This window comes from Uloborus diversus, chromosome 6 (assembly GCF_026930045.1).
Source record: "Uloborus diversus isolate 005 chromosome 6, Udiv.v.3.1, whole genome shotgun sequence".
Taxonomy (NCBI): domain Eukaryota; kingdom Metazoa; phylum Arthropoda; class Arachnida; order Araneae; family Uloboridae; genus Uloborus; species Uloborus diversus.
Window position 1 is genome coordinate 61,399,365 of NC_072736.1, and position 19,678 is coordinate 61,419,042.

The 19,678-nt window shown below is 33.4% G+C and overlaps 1 protein-coding gene across 2 annotated transcripts in view; it reads left to right on the top strand.

Annotated features, from left to right (window-relative positions):
• The window catches only part of LOC129225193 (extracellular serine/threonine protein CG31145-like), a 213,879-nt gene extending 207,204 nt beyond the window's left edge, over positions 1-6,675 (top strand). For both annotated transcript variants that reach the window (XM_054859760.1, XM_054859761.1), the window contains one exon: positions 2,357-6,675. In XM_054859760.1, coding sequence (XP_054715735.1) covers positions 2,357-2,639 — 283 coding nt within the window. In that variant the 3' untranslated portion in view covers positions 2,640-6,675. The remainder of the gene's footprint in view (positions 1-2,356) is intronic.
• The last annotated feature ends 13,003 nt before the right edge of the window (positions 6,676-19,678 follow it).

Sequence of the window (19,678 nt, forward strand, 5' to 3'; positions counted from 1 at the left end):
GCTATTCAGCTCTGTCGGTAACAGTGCAAGTTAAAGTTATAAATTTAACCGAAAACCTCATTCTGGCTCTTTAAAACAGGTTTTTTTTTGCCCGAAAAAACAATTTTTGGACCGTGGGTCTATTTTTCGTCAGTAACCTGCATGAAAAGCTTTAAAATAAGGTGTAAATCAAAGAAATCGATCAAGAATTGAGGAAAATCTCGCGTAGAAACAAAAAACAGGCTACAGAAATAATATATAAGGATACAAGCTATCAACATTTACAGTGGGATTGTAGATGTAGTTTTCAAATCGTATAACTGGTTTATATCATTAAATAACTAATACGCAGAGCTGTAATTTTTTTTATTTTTTTAATGTATTTCAGGGAACTTTTTACAATATAGCTACGATCGTTGACGAATTTTTGTAAAACCAAAATTGGTTAGTTTGGAATACTTGTGCCAACTTTAATTCAAAAAGCGGATATTTTTCTTTAAAATGGTGGTTTATATAAAAATAATTTACATTGAACTTGCATTTATTTTACAACAATAAAACAAACATTTGTAGAAAGGGCTCCACGTTCACTCCCCCCTCCTCTAACTGCAGCACTGCTAATAGGGAATTGTTGTTGACTGCAGTAATGAGAAAATCTAGTTTTTTCTGTTTAGTGAGTTTGAGCCGAGAGTAGGAACACAAAGTTTGGTTTGAACAACTTTTTTGTCAGGGATTTTTAAAAAAAAACTTTAAATTAAGATATTCAATAATTTGTGCAACTAAACGCGACTCAAATATGGTATTCCTTTCATTGATGAAGTAACGGACTACACTTTTATGTTTTTGTCATGTTAGAGTCTGTTTTACATTTTCACGGTTACATTACAATTTTACTTTTACGCGGAGGTGGGGGTTCTGCTTATTCTTTATTGCAGAATAAAAGTACCTGATAAAATAATAGTTAATATTTCCCACCATCAAGTACTCAAAATTTTAGAAAGTTCCCCCACCCCATAGTAGTAAGGATTAAATTTCAAATTTTTAACCCTCTTTTGGAATCTCCCCCCCTCCCCATTTTAGACCCTGTGTTTTAGCACCACCCACAGATTTTTAAAACCACACGTCCTTGCTCCAGCTATTCTAAATTTGACATTTCTCTGCAGTTAGAACAAGTACGGGATTTTAAAGAAATACGTACCATAGGATAGGTCAATGAGTACCGGACGTCACCGCCGAAGGGTCACGAATTTGAAATCGGTCGGGGGACTGGCATATAGTGGTTGACTCATGCTAAATTCGTCGTGGACACAACGTCCTCTAAGTTCACATAACAAATCAATACCTTTGACTGTGAAGTAACCACAGAGGTGGTTTTCCGATTGCGTGGGGCCCTGAAGTGTCTATGTGATTCTGCCCACGAGCCGAGCAACCCCTCATGTCAGCATGGAAGAGCCTGGGGAGTCAAGTAAATGTCGGTAGAACGTCATAGTACTTTCGGACGGTTTGACTAAAAATTACTCATCTGGTAGCTGAGAGGAGATGCTTCCAGAAAAGATTAAAGTCATCTTTTGGATTCTTAACTTAAATACCGCTTTTCATTCGGTTGTTCATCTGCAATATCACACTGGTTCTAGTGTGAACTTTCAGTCTCCAGAAGACAATTCTAGCTCCTGCAAATCAAGCTTTCCATACTCCCACAGACTCCGAATATGGCTTGCATTTTAAACCCCTAAGCTGCCAATAATTTTCCGGAATTTTCACCAGCATGAAAGATTTCGTAACCTGATAAGATATTATATGAGGAAGCAAAGGGATGTTATTGTTGTTGTTGTCGTGTGCCAGCTAGGCTGGCAATTTGGGGTCCGCTGCTTCACTTTTCCAACTGTACCGTAATTTGGTGTGAAGTCCGACTTCTATACTACACACGTGCCATAAGGACCCGTTTATAGGGTAGGCTACCATTCACATCATAACAACACATTCACACAAAGAAAGGACAAGAGAGAGAAAGTACGTCCATGCCCGAGCCGGGATTCGAATCCGTACCTTCCTGTCACAATCCGACTTCTCTGACCACGAGACAAGGCAGGCGGCAGCAAAGGGATGTAAGTGGCAAAAATAAAAATTTGGAGATAACCAGTACACATGGTAGGTGAACCTCTCCTCTGTCTTGGGGCAAGAGATGGTACTAGTAGCCCTGGTAGTTGCTGCTATACAGCATGATTTAGAAAAAAATTTCAATAAAAGCCTAATTAGGACTAATCTTTTAACGCGTTTTACTTAAAACTTGAAATTTTCCACTTGCATCTCTTTGCTTCTCACTGCTTCATATGTGCTTTTGGTATCATTTTTTTAAAATTCCATTTCTATAACATAGGTTCGGCAAGACCCTGCACGATGAGCACAGTATTCTACGCCCCCTTCTGCAATGCTGTTACATTCGACTATCCACCTTCAACCGCCTGTTCACCTTCCACACTGGACCCGCGCGTCTGTCGGATCTGATGCGCGAGAGCATGGCCAACGACCCCGTGGCCCCCGTCCTCACAGAAGCCCACTTACAGGCCCTGGATCGAAGGGTCGGCATAATCCTGGAGGCAGTCAGGAAGTGCCTCAGGGTCAATCGACCGGACCTTGTCTTCCTTGACGATATGTACTGAATGATCAAAGTTGACCTGTTGTGGATTCAGACCTCCGGCGACTCCGACGAAATACGTTGCTGCCATCGCTGCTGCCTGATGTAGTGTTGAGTTGATGTGATTTTCACACCAACAGTGACGATTTTCATGTACCATCTTACGTCATAGTGCAATCAGCAAATCACAACCGCCGCTCTAGCCTAGTTAAATTCACGCATTCACAAAGTTTTGATTTTTATTTTAAAAGACGGCAATTAACAAATAGTTGGCAGTTCGCGTGGGTTGTTTCAAATCAAATAGAACCAATGAGTGTTATGAAGATTCATTCTGCCTGATGCTCATACGCCTCAGATTTGACTTCGCTATCGTTTTTAACTCGGTCACGGGACTAACTTGACATATGACAGGTGAACTCTGTGCTAATTTCGTCCACGTGACTGGAAGAAAACGGCATCGAAAAAAACTTCGACAGTACGAGAATCGCTGTGATAGTCTGAAAAGAACATTGACATCGACAGAAATTGGATCCTTTTAACCCTTCGACAATAGCGACGAAGGCCAAAACATTTTTAGTGTTACGTGCACAAAAAGACGGTGACATGGATTTTGCCGTCCTCGCTGCCGGTGTGAAAACAACATTAGTTCCCTTTTTTACACATATTGAGCACTCTGTTAATTTAAAAAGAATGGATGAGATAGGGCTTCCGGTAAACCTTTTCCCGATATCAAAAGACAAATTTTAACAAAGGGTGTTTTTTGAACTATTTCACTACATAACGAATAAATACCTTTGTGCTGAAAATTCAAAAAATCAGTAATCCAACGTCAGAAAGCACAAATATTGCAAAATATTGCAGACACGTGTTTCGGTGTTACAAGGAACACCTTTTTCAATGCAAAGAAATGTGAGCTTCTGGATGAAAAGTCATCCGAGAAAAGCTTTTCTCGGATGACTTTTCATCCAGAAGCTCACATTTCTTTGCATTGAAAAAGGTGTTCCTTGTAACACCGAAACACGTGTCTGCAATATTTTGCAATATTTGTGCTTTCTGACGTTGGATTACTGATTTTTTGAATATTTCACTACAGTTCAGATTTTTCATCTTCGTATTGCTTACGACTGTGGGTTGTGTAAAATCTTGGACTTGTGTCTATCCGGTGCTTTTATCATGAAAAAATATAGAATAAATAGAAGAAAATCTAATAATAAAAAGCAAATGATGCTGGAAAACGAAATATTTCAGAGTCACAAATATTTCCTGTCAGCGAAAGAAAAAGAACTGCCAAGTCACTCCTTTATTGCACTTCTACACATTGCTTGCAATGACTTTATTGATATGCTCAACTTTTTCTCTCTTCTGGGCTTGCTTAAATAAAACGTTTTGCTTTTGAAATTTTTTATATAAAAGAGTCAACATATCCAGCTTACTACACAGTTACAGGAAGTATATCTTCAAATCAATAGCAAGCCTTTGAGTATTCAATCAATCTAAGGACAATTCCGCGATAACAGACAAATCAATCAATTGCTGAACAAACACCCAACAAAGATTTCAACTCCAAATTTATTATATGTTAAAAATCCTTGTTTCATTGCATGAACTAATATGGACTCTTATTTTATTTATAATGCAATTAAATTTTGAAGATTTGCAGAAATAATGTTTATTTGTTTGTTTTTATTTTTATTTATTTATTTTTGTTTTTTTATTTTTATTTTATTTTATTTTATTTTATTTTATTTTATTTTTTTTTTTTTTTTTTTTTTTGCTCAGTGACTGCCGTTTCGCATAAGATACGTCCGTACAAATATATTAGATCCTTGTTTCATATGCATGAATTTCATGAAGAATATGGACTCTTCTCTCAGATCATGTAATAAAATTTTGAAGATTTTCTGGAACAATATTTGAATAATATTTAATAGATCAGTAACGGTAGTATCTCATGAGATACGTCCGTACAAATATGTAAGATTCTTTTTTCATTGCAAGAACTTTATGGAAAATATAGTCTCTTTTTTAGATAATGTAATAAAATTTTGAAGATTTACAGGAAAAACGTTTAAATAATAATTTTGAATCAATAATGGACGTACCTCCTAAGATACGTCCGTTACGGAGCCAAAACAAATTCATTGACTACTGTTTCGGAAAATCTTCAAAATTTAATTTCATAATTTAAAAGAAGAGTTCACGTTCCACAATAAGTTCATGCAAGAAAACAGGGATCGAATATATTTGGAGCTTTGTAGTGTGTTTTGTGCAGTTATTGATTCGGTCTGTTAACTAAAGGAATTGTCCATAAGTCTCATGATCAGAAGAAGGCATGTTATGTTGTGTTCAACTCAATTTCGTATCTACTACACAGTTTCTGGTTTTGTCATCAATATTTTTATTTTTGTATAAGTGTACTTATAATCTATTTCTTGCCTGTGTTTCGTAAATTATTTTTTCACAAATGTCAGAGTCAATGCTGTATGCTAAGTATTTTTGAATGTGATGCAACCTAGAATATTATTGCAACTGCAAATATGGTGAACTTAAATTGGAGGAACTACCGAGGGCACACTTCTTAACTTTTTTTTTTTTTTTACTTTCACTTTTGGCTGATTTTTATTGAAATTCCAAACCACAGTTAGCTTTCTTCTGTCACGTCAAGTTATGTTCTCTACTGCTTATCCTCGTAGCATTGCATCCGTAATTGGAGTATTCTGCGAGACTGTTCGCGGCGATTGAACCTTCCAGGGAAAGCATAGTGCAATTTGTATCTTAACTGATATTACTTGTACACAATTTGGTTTTGCAGCACTGCATGATTGATATAATTGAAATGATTGTTAATACAGCTCTCAAGCAATTATTTTATACATGGCAGACAAATTATTTAAGACAAAATGCAAGGGGCCAAAACCTTTGAAATTACTAATTGACTTTAAATCCGCAAACTCGCACTTTTTTGCGTTCAAAAAGGGTGATTTGATTTGATAACACACATTGAGGTCTTTAGCTGTTCCCAGTGGAGAAGCTTTATACCTCCAACAATCTACACCGTTATTCCAAATTTTATACTCGGGACAATACAAATGAAATATTTACAGCACATGTGAGAATGGAAGAACACCCAAAGCTACACAAGCACTTTTTTCCTTGAAACTCCGAAACACATGCCTGAAATTTGTTGCCAACTTATAAATTTATAGTATTGTTTTTATTTTACTGTTAAATTTATTCGCAACTCCAGAGCTCGAATATGCTACCTTGCGGTGATTAACAATACTAAAGGAAAAGGTAAAACATTCCATTCCACGTGTTTTCCTTGGGGTAAATTACAGGCTTCAGACAGTTTATGGTGTAATGTAATTTCAGAAGAATAGAAAAGAAAGCTTCCTACAAACACGATGAAAAATTACTGTCATTCACTATGCGTCAAAGCAAGTTATAAGTTTCGGCATGTGTTTGTTTTACTTTTTTCATCCGCCATTAGACAGTGGCTGCAGCGCCCTCTATAGTTTATTCGAGTTGAGAATTTCTCCCCTCCCTTTTTTTTCGCTGTATATTTAAAGTTTTTATATTTTTTTGGGGCACTCAAGGGGTTCAACGTATCACAAAAATTGACGAGATAGATAAAATGGTAATTATATTTAGACTGGCAGCCCAAAAGTTAGCAAAAAGCAAGCATTAGATCTAAGTCAACAACAAAAACTTTCCCCCAGTGCTACCAATGCATGCTGCGTCACTGATTGAAACAACATTCCTATCTTTTATGTGTTGTGATGTATGTCAAATCGGAGCATGTATGCATGGTGATTTGATTCTTGTGCCTCAAATAAAGTTCAATCTGTAAATGCAAAAATATATGGATAAAGTACGAAATTTATTTTGCTTAAAACCATGAGGATGTGAATATTATACCAAGAACAGAACAACTTTACCCTTTGTTTAAGAAGCACTGTAAAAAGTTATATAACTTTCTCTTTACCAAAGTTAACTTTTTTAAATCAAATGAGGTGAAAAATTGTTAATATTTCCTGCTTAAATAAATGATTACCAAAATTTTTGTAGTTTCGTTTGTACTTATTTTTTTAAAGATTAGGGGAAACTAGGAAAGTTTTTCTGATGATGATTTTTTTTACATGAAAAGGATATTTATGGAAAATTTTAGTCATATTTTTGGTTGACCAGTCACACAACAGTATTTTGTAGGGAAAAGCCATTTAAGAATTATCAGTGGTCTTCGAGAAACTCAGTGTTAAATGATACTGTACCTTAAAAGTAAAGTTTGGAGATTTTGGAATTTTTTAGATTTTAACCTTTAGTTTTGAGGGAAATGAATTTTAAAAGTATGAATGCTTTAGTCAATTTTCTATAGCTATTTATTGAAATAAAGTAGTTTTATATAACTTTAACCTAAGTTGCTGAAAATTTAAGGTAAACAAAAGAAATCTAACTAGGGAGCTTTGACCCAAGCTAAGTAGGGAGACTTGACACGAAGACTAATTTGGTATTTTTGTTTAATTTGATCTTTTTTCAATGAATTTTTATTTTTGAATAGATAAAATAGTGTCATTTAGGCCTAATGATTTGATTTTATTCATGCAATGGCTCTAATATTGTGAATATGAAGGTCTGATTTTTTTAAATGAATAACTATAAATTATAATATTTTAGTCTAAAAAATTGTTTTTATTTGACGAATAACTAAATTACTAATAATCTTTGAGCCCAATGAGTTGTTACTTAGTAAAATAACTGAAATATGACTTTGGTCTCATCTGATGAAGTTTTTAGTTCACCTTCTGCTCTCCTGCTGATATGGACTTAGATTAATAATTGTAATGTTTAAAAAAATACGTAATACTTCACCTAAAGAGTGAACATTTTGTATATTCACTTAAAGTAGGGGAGACCGGGGTTAAGTGTTACAATATTTTTTTTCAATCTTTTTTTACGATAAACTATTTCAATTATTTACACGCGTGAAACTTTAAAATGCATCTAGATTGTTTAACATTCATAACATATTTAAAAAAAATATGATTAGAAGCCACTACTCCAAAATATTTCAAGTTTTTTGAATAGATGTAGATCGTAACAACTTACCCCACCACGGGGCATGTTGTTACATAAGGTATATTTTAGTAATAAAATGAATTTTGCACATTTTGTGGTTTATCCTGTTAAATATTAAAAATTCTTAACCACATTAAAAATCAAAATCTTTTCGGATTTACAGATGTACTTCATTAATGACTTATTCTAATAAACTGTTATCATCATTATCACTGTCCGAATTACAATTTTTACAAGCATATAATTTATCAAACTTAGCACATCGGTCAGAATTACGACATTAAAGCCGTTCAGTTGGATTTTTGGATTCTGAGTACAGTTTAGAGCAGTGTTTCTTAAATTGTGTTCCGCGGAACCCCAGGGTTCCACGAAGCTCTCTCAGGGGTTCCATGAGACTTGCATGTTTTTTCATTTTTCAAATTTAGTTACTTAAAAAACCGATAAAAACGATGCTTTTTCAAAATTAAAAATGAATTTCCTTTTACTTTCGTATACTTCCAACAGGGTAAGAAACTATAGGCATAATTGAATTTTTCGCCTAAAATGATGCAAACACTTTCAGTTTAAAAATAGTTTGAAGTTGAGCCTTTAAGATTTCAACACCTCTTTCTTACTTTTAAAGCACTTCAATTTCGAAAATTTTTCGGAACAAGCTATTGACCCCCTATCACCAGAGACAGTTTAAAAGCGACTTTAATGTTGGAAAACTTCCGGGAAGGTTCTCCAAATCCCCTTTCCTTTTAACATTGAAAAATATTGCCTAAAATTACGATTTTTGACTTCAATTTCAAATACTGTCGGTCCCGCTTAATCGAATATCTTCGGTTCCAAGAAATATTATTCGATTACGTGGGGTATTTGATTAAGCACGGAACTTTTCTTTATCTTTTTAAATTAGCAACATTTGTGTTAAATTGAAATAAAAATAAATAAATTGCTAATGAAGCAATTAATGTTATTCGCAAAAAATTTTTTCAAATAGGCTAAATAAACAACAAAACAGTTTAATAATTAGTATATATATTACAAGTACGTTTGAAAATTATAAAAATTAACTTAAAAGTTGAGTAATGAAAACTTTTTTTCAGTGCATTATTTTTTGAAAAATTCCATAATAGCGAATTGCTTGCTCAAGGTCTTCTGGCAATGCTTTTCTGACTAACTTTTCTCCCAACTCGTCTACCGTGTTTTACATTTAATATTTATTAATTTTTTATCATCAAAATGTATACATTCCTCTGCATTTAATTTAATTATGGACTGCGCTATCTATTATTATTATTATTATTTTGTAATGGCAAAAGAACTTTTATACAACAGTTGAAATGTTTTGACGGAATATGATTTTTTTTTTTCGCCCGTTGTCGACGAAAAATATTACTTTATATTTTTGCGTCAATAATTGTTCTTACTTAATTAATATCTCATTCGGTTCAAACATTTTCTCGGAAAAAATACTTCCGCAAGGTGATCAATATTAATTGATTATTCGGGGAAATTATTCGATTAAGCTGCGGTCTTTAACATTGCATCTATGGGAAAATATTCGGTTCTAGGACGTTTTACTTGTATAAACGGGGTATTCGTTTACCCGTTACCCGATTAAGCGGAGCTGACAGTATTCTACTCTTAATACTAGTCACTCTACCAGTATCTGTAGCAGCAGTTGAAAGGACGATTCCAACATTTAATGAGTGAGGACCAATTTAAGGAGCAGTACCGGTCAAGAGCGTCTAAATGGTCTATCTCTGCATGATGTCAACACACAGCAACATCAAAGTCACTGATTTATAAATAAACTAGCAAAAATACCCGGCGTTGCCTACGTCATTAATAATTATGAGAAAAAATCGTTACTTGCTTTTGTTTTCTGATTTAAGTGAAAGAATTTAAAACACATCTTTTTGACGTGATTAAAAATCGAGTTTCTTCCTTACCCATAAAAGTAAAATAGCAATAAGTATAAAGAACAAAATAGTATTGATTTATAAACGGAAGCACTATATTTAAGCATATAGAAATTTCCAAAACATGAAATTATTCTTCTCATGTTTAAACAGATTAATCTGTTGATACTTTTTTTTTTAACATGGAGTCTAAAACCTTCTCTGTATTGCTATTGAAGTTGCTCGTAATCCCCTTATACTTGCTTTAGTTATTTTGGGAAATTTCAATCAATGTGGGCTCTTGGTCTTGGAGCGAATTTGCGGGAATCGTTTTGGGATACCTTCCATGATGCTCCCTTCTTCTTTCCTTACTTTGTAAAACGATATGATATTAATTTTCGTTACAAAGATATTATCGTCAGGTGCTGAGATACTTTTGGTCACCATAAAATGGCGCTAAAGAGTTTCATCCGAAATGTTTCCAAAATAAGTAGTAAAATTTGGCGATTGTTTGAAATTGTGCAAAAAGGAAAATTAATGGAAGTTTTTGCGCTGTTTATGGATTTGCCTAATTTAGTTGCTGGATTATTTAACATAGTAAAAAAAGTTTTTTAAAGATTCTTTGATTGGCGATATTTTGTTTACATGGTGAAAGCTGAGAAATATTATGACGTAGTCTTCGGCTTCAAAAACAGCGACGTTGAAAAAAACTGCCAAATGCATCAGCTGCGGAAATCTTTCTGCAAAAATTTTGGCGATCTGCTGGTTGATTGGATAATGAGTAAGCGTTCAATCAGCATAAATAATAATAAAAACCATTAATTACATTAAAGTTCCGTTTAAGTGGAAAATGATCAGCCAAATCATGTATTATTTACCAATCTTGTGCAAAAATCTTACTTCAAGATTTGACTTGAGAAAAGCCTTGAACAGTCACGAAAAGCAAAGATAGTCAACAATACAACAATTGCCGCTATCGACAGGGAGTTGAGATGATACACTAAATACTGTATTGAGTTGAGGAAAGCCTTCGAACATGGAACTAAAAAGCTCATAACTCTTTTTTTATTCTACTTAGAAATTTCGAATAGGTGCCATCTTCAGCAGAAAAATCAGAGCTTTCGATGGACATATAATGTAAATATGTGCAAGTATTTTTTCATCCCTATATTAGAGAATTTATACGAAAATTGTATTTTATTGCTCCCCTAAGGGGGTTTTGCCCCCCATAACGAGACGAAAACTACCCTATGTGTTATTCTGATGCATAAGCTATATTATTGTAAAGTTTCATCAAAATCCGTTCAGTAGTTTTTGCGTGAAAGAGTGACAAACATCCATACATCCATACAGACAAACTTTCGCATATATAATAGTAGTAAGATAGAAAATTGTTTAAAAATAAGAGACATTTTAATTTTTAAGGTTTAAAAACTTTTTCTTTGGAAATTTTAGTGGATTATCAACATTATTGTAAGTAAAACACTTCAGTATTTATTTTCCTAACTATGAAAATATTTTAATCATATAACTCATGCATTAATTCTGAGGTTGTTCATGCCCTTTAAAAATACTCTGAATTACAAGTAGGAGTGTATTCGTATTTGACAATAATAAAAAATAATTAACAGTTATTAATAGTTAGCATCATCTATAATGAAGTCTATTTAATTAGCGATTTAATGACAAGTAGTTAATGTGATAGTTTGACGAAAAAACTGGGCTTCCTCTCAAACAGAAACCTGGTTATGCCACTGCACACTATTAACGAAAAACTAAGGGTTCCGCGAAAAAAGGAAGCATTTAAAAGGGCTCCACTAACCAAAGAAATTAAGAAACGATGGTTTAGAGCATTCTATGCAGAACCAGTCTTCATCATCTTCATCCGAAGGACGCACTGTTTGGACGCACCTTTTTTGCTTTTTTTGCTTTTTTTTGCCTATGTGTCTGTTGATTTCTTCTCTGTTAGACACAATTTCCTTTTCACAGATTTTTGTTTCCCAGCTTCGGCTTGCACAATATTTTTTACTGGTGTATTTGTTAAAGTGGCGCTGACCGATGGTTTCCGCTTGCGAACCGTCTAAACTTCTGCACTGCCTGAAGCGTTGGAGAAAGATCTACACTCGAATAATACATATTATTATTATTATCATTGTTTCTTTTTTTTTAATTTCCAATGGCACATTTAAAGACAGTTGAATATGAAAAGGATAACAAAACTATAGATGAAAACGAGCAATCCAATAGCGTTCCCAGATGGATGTCCGAGGGAGAGCAGGACATCTGGACAAATGAGACATGTCCATTACTTCGTGGAGATCACACAAAGTGCAGAAAGGGTCAGGAACCACGTTGATACGACAGAGATGTTTTCGTAGGCAATCATGGCCAGATAATAAACGAAACATGACGACAGATTTCATCCCAGGCCAATTAGGGACATTCAGAATCAGCTCAAACCATGGTTGTTGCGATTTTTGAGTTCTTCGTGAAAAGTGTCTTTAAAGATTTTCTTTATTAAGCTTTTAATGTTACTAAATGGAAGCTTAGGATTGGTTCTCTGATGAACCGATGCTCCCTTTTTGGCCAAAAAATCGGCCATCTCATTACCTTGGATTCCACAGTGGGCCGGAATCCACTGAAGAACAACTGTCTTATTATTTCTGGCAAGTCGCTTAAGGAGCTTCACCGGCTTGCCATAAATAATAAGACAGTTGTTCTTCATTGTTCTTATTATCATTGTTGTAATTATTATTTATTCAACTATACATATTAACAATAAATTAAATCATAGAATTAAAGAGATCAGGATTATTATTATTACTATCGCCATCCAACTACAGTATTTTATATGAATTAAATCATGCAATAAAACAGATCAGAAAAACTACTTACCACCACTAGCATTTTTCATCTTACTGCAGAATCTCTGTAGTGTCATGATATTCATCGGCTGCCTTTCGTAATGAGCTACCTGCAATTACTTCTTTAGCCACATCCAGGTATGTTCCTTTAGATGTTTTTCTCCTGTCTGTCTTGTTTTTATAGTCCCCCGCCATATCAAATTTAAAAAGAAAACATAATATTAAATTAAAACTTGCATGGGGCAAGTTGCTACTTGTAACAACTAAACCCAACAAAATTGTAACAACTTGCCCCATATGACGCCACTTTAATTCTTGGCACATATTCATGGGCGGATTTATAGGGGGCAGAGGGGGGCAATGCCCCCACAGTTTTGGGAGAACTTTATGTAGTAACAACACATCTTCCAAAAATTAAAAAAAAAATCATTTTTTTCGTTTTTGAATAGTTTAGAAGAGAATGGGTGGATTTATAGGGGGGGGGGAATGGGGCAATGCCTCCAGTTTTGGGAGGACTTTATATAGTAACAACTTATTTTCCAAAATCTTTTTTAAAAAAATCATCATTTTTTCTTTTTTGAATAATTCAATGAAAATGAAGAGAATGTCCTTCTCTGAATAGAGAAAAGGAAAAAAAAACGAACATTAAATACAAATAGTACAGCTGTCACTGGGGTACTGAAAATTGGTCTAAATTCACTATTTTGGACTGAAAACCATTTGGGCAAGTATATGAATGAAAATATAGGCTAAACGAGCTATGCATTCAGCTGCAACACTTATAATAATTGACGTTTGGGATCCTCCCTCCTCCTCCCCAATTTGCGCTAACAGAACGATCTACTCGTTACGATTTGTTTTCTCTCATTTCATAATGTTTATTTTCAATTTGCGTGATTTCAAAAATTAGATATTTTAAGTTGTTACAGATGAAAGATTTTGAAGAACCTTTTGGATTCTCACGTTCAAATCAAATTGGCTGATTTGAAATGTATTCTATTGCAAAAGAAGTACATAGCTAAAAGGTTTTTGTACAGCAAAATACTATCAAATGTAACAGTTAACACCATACTCAACGAATGTATTTAACAATGAAATCTAGAAAAATTGTCCAACAATTGAACAAACAACGTAAAATCACTGTAAACAATGCGTTGATTTCTTAGGGGGAAAAAATGGGAATCTCAAAACCTAGCAGTTCAAAACTAAATTTCTGATTTTCCAGAATTATGCATTGTAAGGAAAACATCTGAATAAAAGAAAAAGTGAGGGAGATGTATTTCCGGCACGAAAGTTTTGCACAATTCTTGTAAGATCGCGTTATTACCTGATGAAATGTTTTTATAACTGTGTTTTCTTTATTTTTTTAAAGGAAAAAATTTGTATATCAAACTAATAGTTAGAACTGTACTTCATGTGCTTGAAAAATTTTCGTCTTGTCTTTTTTTTTTTTTTTTTTTTTTTTGAGAAAGAAAAGTAAATATTATCGCAAACTGAATAAATTTCAGTTATCTGAGCTTTCTGATAAATTGAATCTATTTACTGAGAGAGAAAGTACCATTTTACTAACTTTCTAAATACTGTTTAAAAATTAAGGTAAGAGATAATCATCTAAGTCTAAATGAGACAGTTATTGTCATTATTGACCTGAGTAATTGAAACCTGAGTAATTTAGTCATCAAAAGTTTTGGAAAAATTTGCTGAAATTTGATAAAAATCGATAAAAACCTTACACAGATTGGTAAAATCGTAAAAATCCTTTAACCATAAAAGCTTACGAATTTTCGTTAAAATTACAAAAAATCAAACAAAAATCTGCAGGGTAAATTTTCAGCTTTGGTTTCTTTCTTCTTCTTTTTTTTTTCTTTTGAGAGAGAGAGAGAGAAAATAATATCGCTAACTGAATAAATTTCAGTGACCTAAACGTTTTGATTAATTCTTTTTTTTTTACTTAGAGGGAAAGTACCATTTTACTTACTTTCTAAATAATGCTTAAAAAGTCAGGTAAGTCATAATTATCTAAGTCTAAATCATTGTCATTGTTGAAAACTAAATTAAATAATTCTATCAGTAAAAGTTTTTGAAAAAATTACTGAAATTAGATAAAAATCCATAAAAACCTGCACAATTTAGTAGAATCGCAAAAATGCTTTATAAAACCTTAAAAGCTGAGGAATATTTCGTAAAAATTACAAACAATCGAAGAAAAATCTGCAGGTAAGAATGAATTACAAACAGGGCCGGATTTGCCTATAAGGTAAACAAGCTATAGCTTAGGGCCCCTGCTTTGAAGTGGGCCCCTAACTCCCAAAAAAAATTGCGATTCGTTCGTTAAAAAAATGGAAAGTGCTTGAAAAACTAATTTCACTTTCAAGTACTTTGAAAACCTTGAATATTTGGAAACGTGTGGCTACAAACCTCAAATTTTAAAATTTCTAAAAAATTGTAATGCCAAAATATATCAAATTCAGCTCCTTGCTACATCCTGCATCAAAAATGTAAAAATCACGGTTCTCACGTTTGTAACATATTACTTAAAATAAATTCTTATGACTCACATGCTTCATATCTTGCTATTTATTTAATCCCGAATGCAGAATTTTGGAAATTCTTTTCATTGATTGCTTTTATCTTACTTCTACTGCATACTGTTAATCTGTTTACCCCGGAAAAAATTGATACACTACCCTTATTCCTTTTCGTTTTCTGCACTACTTTTAATTAAAAAAAAAGGTTGTTGAATGAGAAATCTAAAGTTTATTTTTTCCTTTATACTTAAAATAACTGTTTCTTACAAAGTTTGAACAATACTGTACAACTGTATAATCTACTACTCAATTTCATAGACTGGAAAGTAAATTATTAATAGGTTCTAAAATCCCTGAAAAGAATTGGCGTAGTTATAACCTACTAGAGCTCTAGAGCCAGAAACCCAATCTAACCAACCAAACCTTGAAAATAATTATACAAGACTTTGAAACTCCTAAGCAAAGTGTGCTTCAATTTTATTTCATATCAAGTGTATAAATTAAGAATTATTCAAACGGGTAGTATGTTACTCTCTTGATACCTATTCTCTAAATCTGTGCACAATTTCTTTTAAAGTATTAAAACTTGTATCACAAAGCACTTTTAAAGCGTAAAACTTAAAAAAAGAAATTATTTGCCTATTATTTCCAATTAACCCTTATAAGACTTCAAAATGCAGAATTTTCTATCCATTTTACGTAACTTCCTCCGGGGGAGTAACCCCCGGGCCCACTACAATTGGAGATATTCTATATCCCACTTAAAAGGGAGCCCTGCGTCACTCTTAATACCAGCCTCCTCTCTTTTAAGGTCAATTCAAAAAGGATAGCATGATTACACACGGTAATGAAAACAACACATAAAAAAGTAAAGAATGGCCTTATGCATCACAGAAAACAGATAAAAAAATGGGAGAGGGGGGGAGCAATTAAAAATGTAGCTCCAAAAAAAGAAAAAACAAATCCTGTCCCCCCAGGAACTCAGTCCTAAATCCGCCTATGCACATATTACTGGTATTGTGTCTTTGTACAAAACTTTTAAATATGTTAGCACTTACCTGAAAATGTAGGCTTTCACGTGGTATAGAAATAAATTCGTTATCTGCATCGGCTCCGTCACAAATGGAAAAATAACAGCGGAAAGAAAAATTACTTCCACTCAAAAAACCGTTTACCTTGAACACTCTTCCTGCTATTGACTGCAAGCACTCCAGTGATCGCAAATGGGTGAGTGCTATCATCTACTGCAAGGAAAGTCGGTTTCTCTTGGTGGTTAATTTTAAATTCGAATGTAACAACTTACCTCGTGTAACAACTAACCCCGGTCTCCCCTATCTTTTATTAAAAAAAAAAAAAAACACTATCAAACCTGTGTTTTTGATTTCAATACCTATGAGTCTTTTTAGATTCATGAGAGGTGTCATGTCTCCCTAAGTGTTGGGTCAAGTCTCCCTAACTCTAGGGACACTTGACCCATTTGCAGCCTTGATGAATATAACTTTTTTGTACCATTTCTACTTAGAATTATGTTTTTTTATCCATAATAATGTGCAAAATGGCAAACTATTATTGTATATTTTTATTTCGTTCTAACTATTCTATAAAAAAAAGGGGGGGTAAAAAAAAAAACAAAAATTTCAAGTCTCTCTAGTTCAGACTATTTCTAAAATTATTCTCTGTCATATTGCCTGCCGATTCCAAGTTTTAATAGCTGCCAAAACAATGAAAATCACTAGTAGTACATAGTTATAATGTTAATTGTGTTTAGTTGTGTTAACAAACTAATTTTAAAGCTGAAAATAAACAAACAAATTTGTGAGTTTCAGGCATTTGAAACTTTTAAATAGTTCTGGTTTTTGAAACTATCTTTGTTTCAAGTCAAGTCATCAGTTTGAATGTATTTTTAAGAACTGTTTTTTCAATACGTATTGGGTATTTAGAGCACATTAGCGGTAGGTATAAGCTGTTATTTGTTTATGAGCAATACATTTACACTAAAACGTAAGTAAGGATAGGTAACAGGTAAATATGTTTTAAATTTCAAAACGTTTCACCTAAAATAATTTCCGAAGGAAAAAAACTTCAAAATATATTACACACAAACATACAAGTTAAGCTAATAAAAGCGCGTTAATTAGAATAAACTAATAACTTATTGTTAATAACTTAATTTGATTATAGAATATTGCATTGTCATCGGATCTGAGGTCGCATTCCAAATTTTAAAAGAATCCGATCACAAAAAGTGGGCGAAAATTGAGTTGCAAGATTAAATTTAATTTCGGTGTAGACGGGATTAGAACGCATGCCCAATGATTCCCGGAGGTGGGCGTCAGCGAAGACCCGCGCCTTAGACTGCTCGTGCACGAACGCTCATAAAGTGGTGGAATGTACTAACAGTAATAAGCCACTAGCTCTTAGTTCAAAGGACAGTTTTACTCACACATACAAGTGAAGTTAATAAAAGCGTATTAAAAATTAATGTCCTGAGAAAATATATATACATATATCCATATATATATCAAAGCACAGCCAATACCGCTGAAGCCTCAGTCTTGAAATTTGGCAGGCATGTCCACATGATTACGAAAGTATCCATTAAGAAAGGATTTTTTGAAATATCAATTCGCAACTCCAGCGCTCGAATACGCTACCTTGCGGTGATTTATAAAACTGCCGAGAAAACTAAAACATTGCCACGTTGCGTTCCACGTATGTCTGCTGACGTAAACACGGGCAGTTTGTTCTGAGTATTTATTAACGCAATCGATGTGCCTTAATTTGCTTTCAGCTACGGAAATTAATTCGTCCCTTAGCAGTATTCTCGAGCTTCTCAAAATAATGTTAGGTTTCATTATTTCCTTCTAAAATATGAGTTGAGAAATGGTGAAAGCGAAAATTCTGGATTAACAAACTTGGATAACGTTATACAAGGTAAAAAAATTTATTGTTTTGTGTGCATTTCTAAGAATATGGGGGTTTTTTTAATCTTAAATTAATTAAACTAACCATATTTTACAGCAGCATTTAGTTGGAATGGACAGTATGCAAAATATTTTCTTGAATATATTATCGTAGAACAAAATGAAAAATGTTTAACCGAGAAAGAATTTACTTTATTCCTTTTATTCTCAGCTGAAAGGTTTCGCCAAATTTGTTTAGGGTTATAGTTTTGGTATTGTGCGAGCAAAGTAGCCTTGGCGAGATTTCGCGTTTTTAGTTAAACCATTTTTAATTTTTATCGTGAGTAGAATAAAATGGTAGTAAGATTACAGAATTCGATAAGTAAAAAGAAATAATGGTCAATCAACTGAAAAGAAAACTACCACCATATATCCGTAAGAATTTTGTAGATGATTTGCATAACATGACATAATTAAATCGTAACTCAGAAATTAGAAACATCGAAACAGAAAATTTTTAAATTAACCGATTCGGGAATTCGAGAGAAATAACTCAGCTACAAATGCAAAACAATAAGTGCTAGCCAAGCAAAGCAAAGAAGTATCATCTTCTTTTGGTAATAATTTGTAATGTCACATTAAATTTTCTAGCATATTATTGTCAGGCCACAATTATTATTTAGTTTTATCAAGAATTGATAAATATCGAACTCAACATCGTGAAAATGGCTGCTTAGAACTACGAACTACGTAGTTTAAATGGGGCGGGAGGGGCTCCTGGATAGGGGGCTTTCCCGCAGAAGTTTTCCGAAATTAAATGCCAAAAAACACAAAGTTTGGCTCTCTTTGGTCACCTTTAGGTGGGTTAAAGGCCACTCATAGATCTCCACTTTTGCTCCGTACTTTAATTTGACGGGTGTGGAAGTTGCTGTCTGAGACCGGTGCACGTTTTGCATCGAAACAGAAAATTTTTAAATTAACCGATTCGGGAATTCGAGAGAAATAACTCAGCTACAAATGCAAAACAATAAGTGCTAGCCAAGCAAAGCAAAGAAGTATCATCTTCTTTTGGTAATAATTTGTAATGTCACATTAAATTTTCTAGCATATTATTGTCAGGCCACAATTATTATTTAGTTTTATCAAGAATTGATAAATATCGAACTCAACATCGTGAAAATGGCTGCTTAGAACTACGAACTACGTAGTTTGCATTAATGGTTGACGTTTAGTAATGCTTCTTGAATTCTAATCTCTTTCTACGTCGGCCAAAATATCCTCAGGACTTAAAATATTGATTTAAAAAGAATAAAGCGAAAAAATCATACATACGAACAAAAATCACAACACTTTTAGCATTTTCTTCGTTCACATGCGTTTGTTTTAGTTTTTTCGTCCGCCATTAGACAGTGACTGCAGTGCCCCCTATAGTTCGTTGAAGTTGCGAATTGGTTCGGGAGAAATTAATTAAAACCCCTTAATTTCTGCGAAATTGAAACCTGAAATTTATATCCCTTATTTTTGAAGGCTTTCCTTTATTCAAATCATTATTCAGTACTTCATCTCAACTTTTGGTCGATAGCGAATTTTAAATTTGATATCGTTTTTGTTTCTCACGTGATTCTTTGAGGCTTTTCTCAAGTTAAACAAAAATGTTTCTGTCTTTTGCGCTCCCTTTTTCAAAACTGGAAACGAAGTTTTTAAGAACATCATCACAGTCACAGATAAAATATATAAAGAATTTTAAGTTTTACTTCACATCGTAAAAGTAAATAAGTGATTTTTTGAAGCTAATAATTAGTTGGCA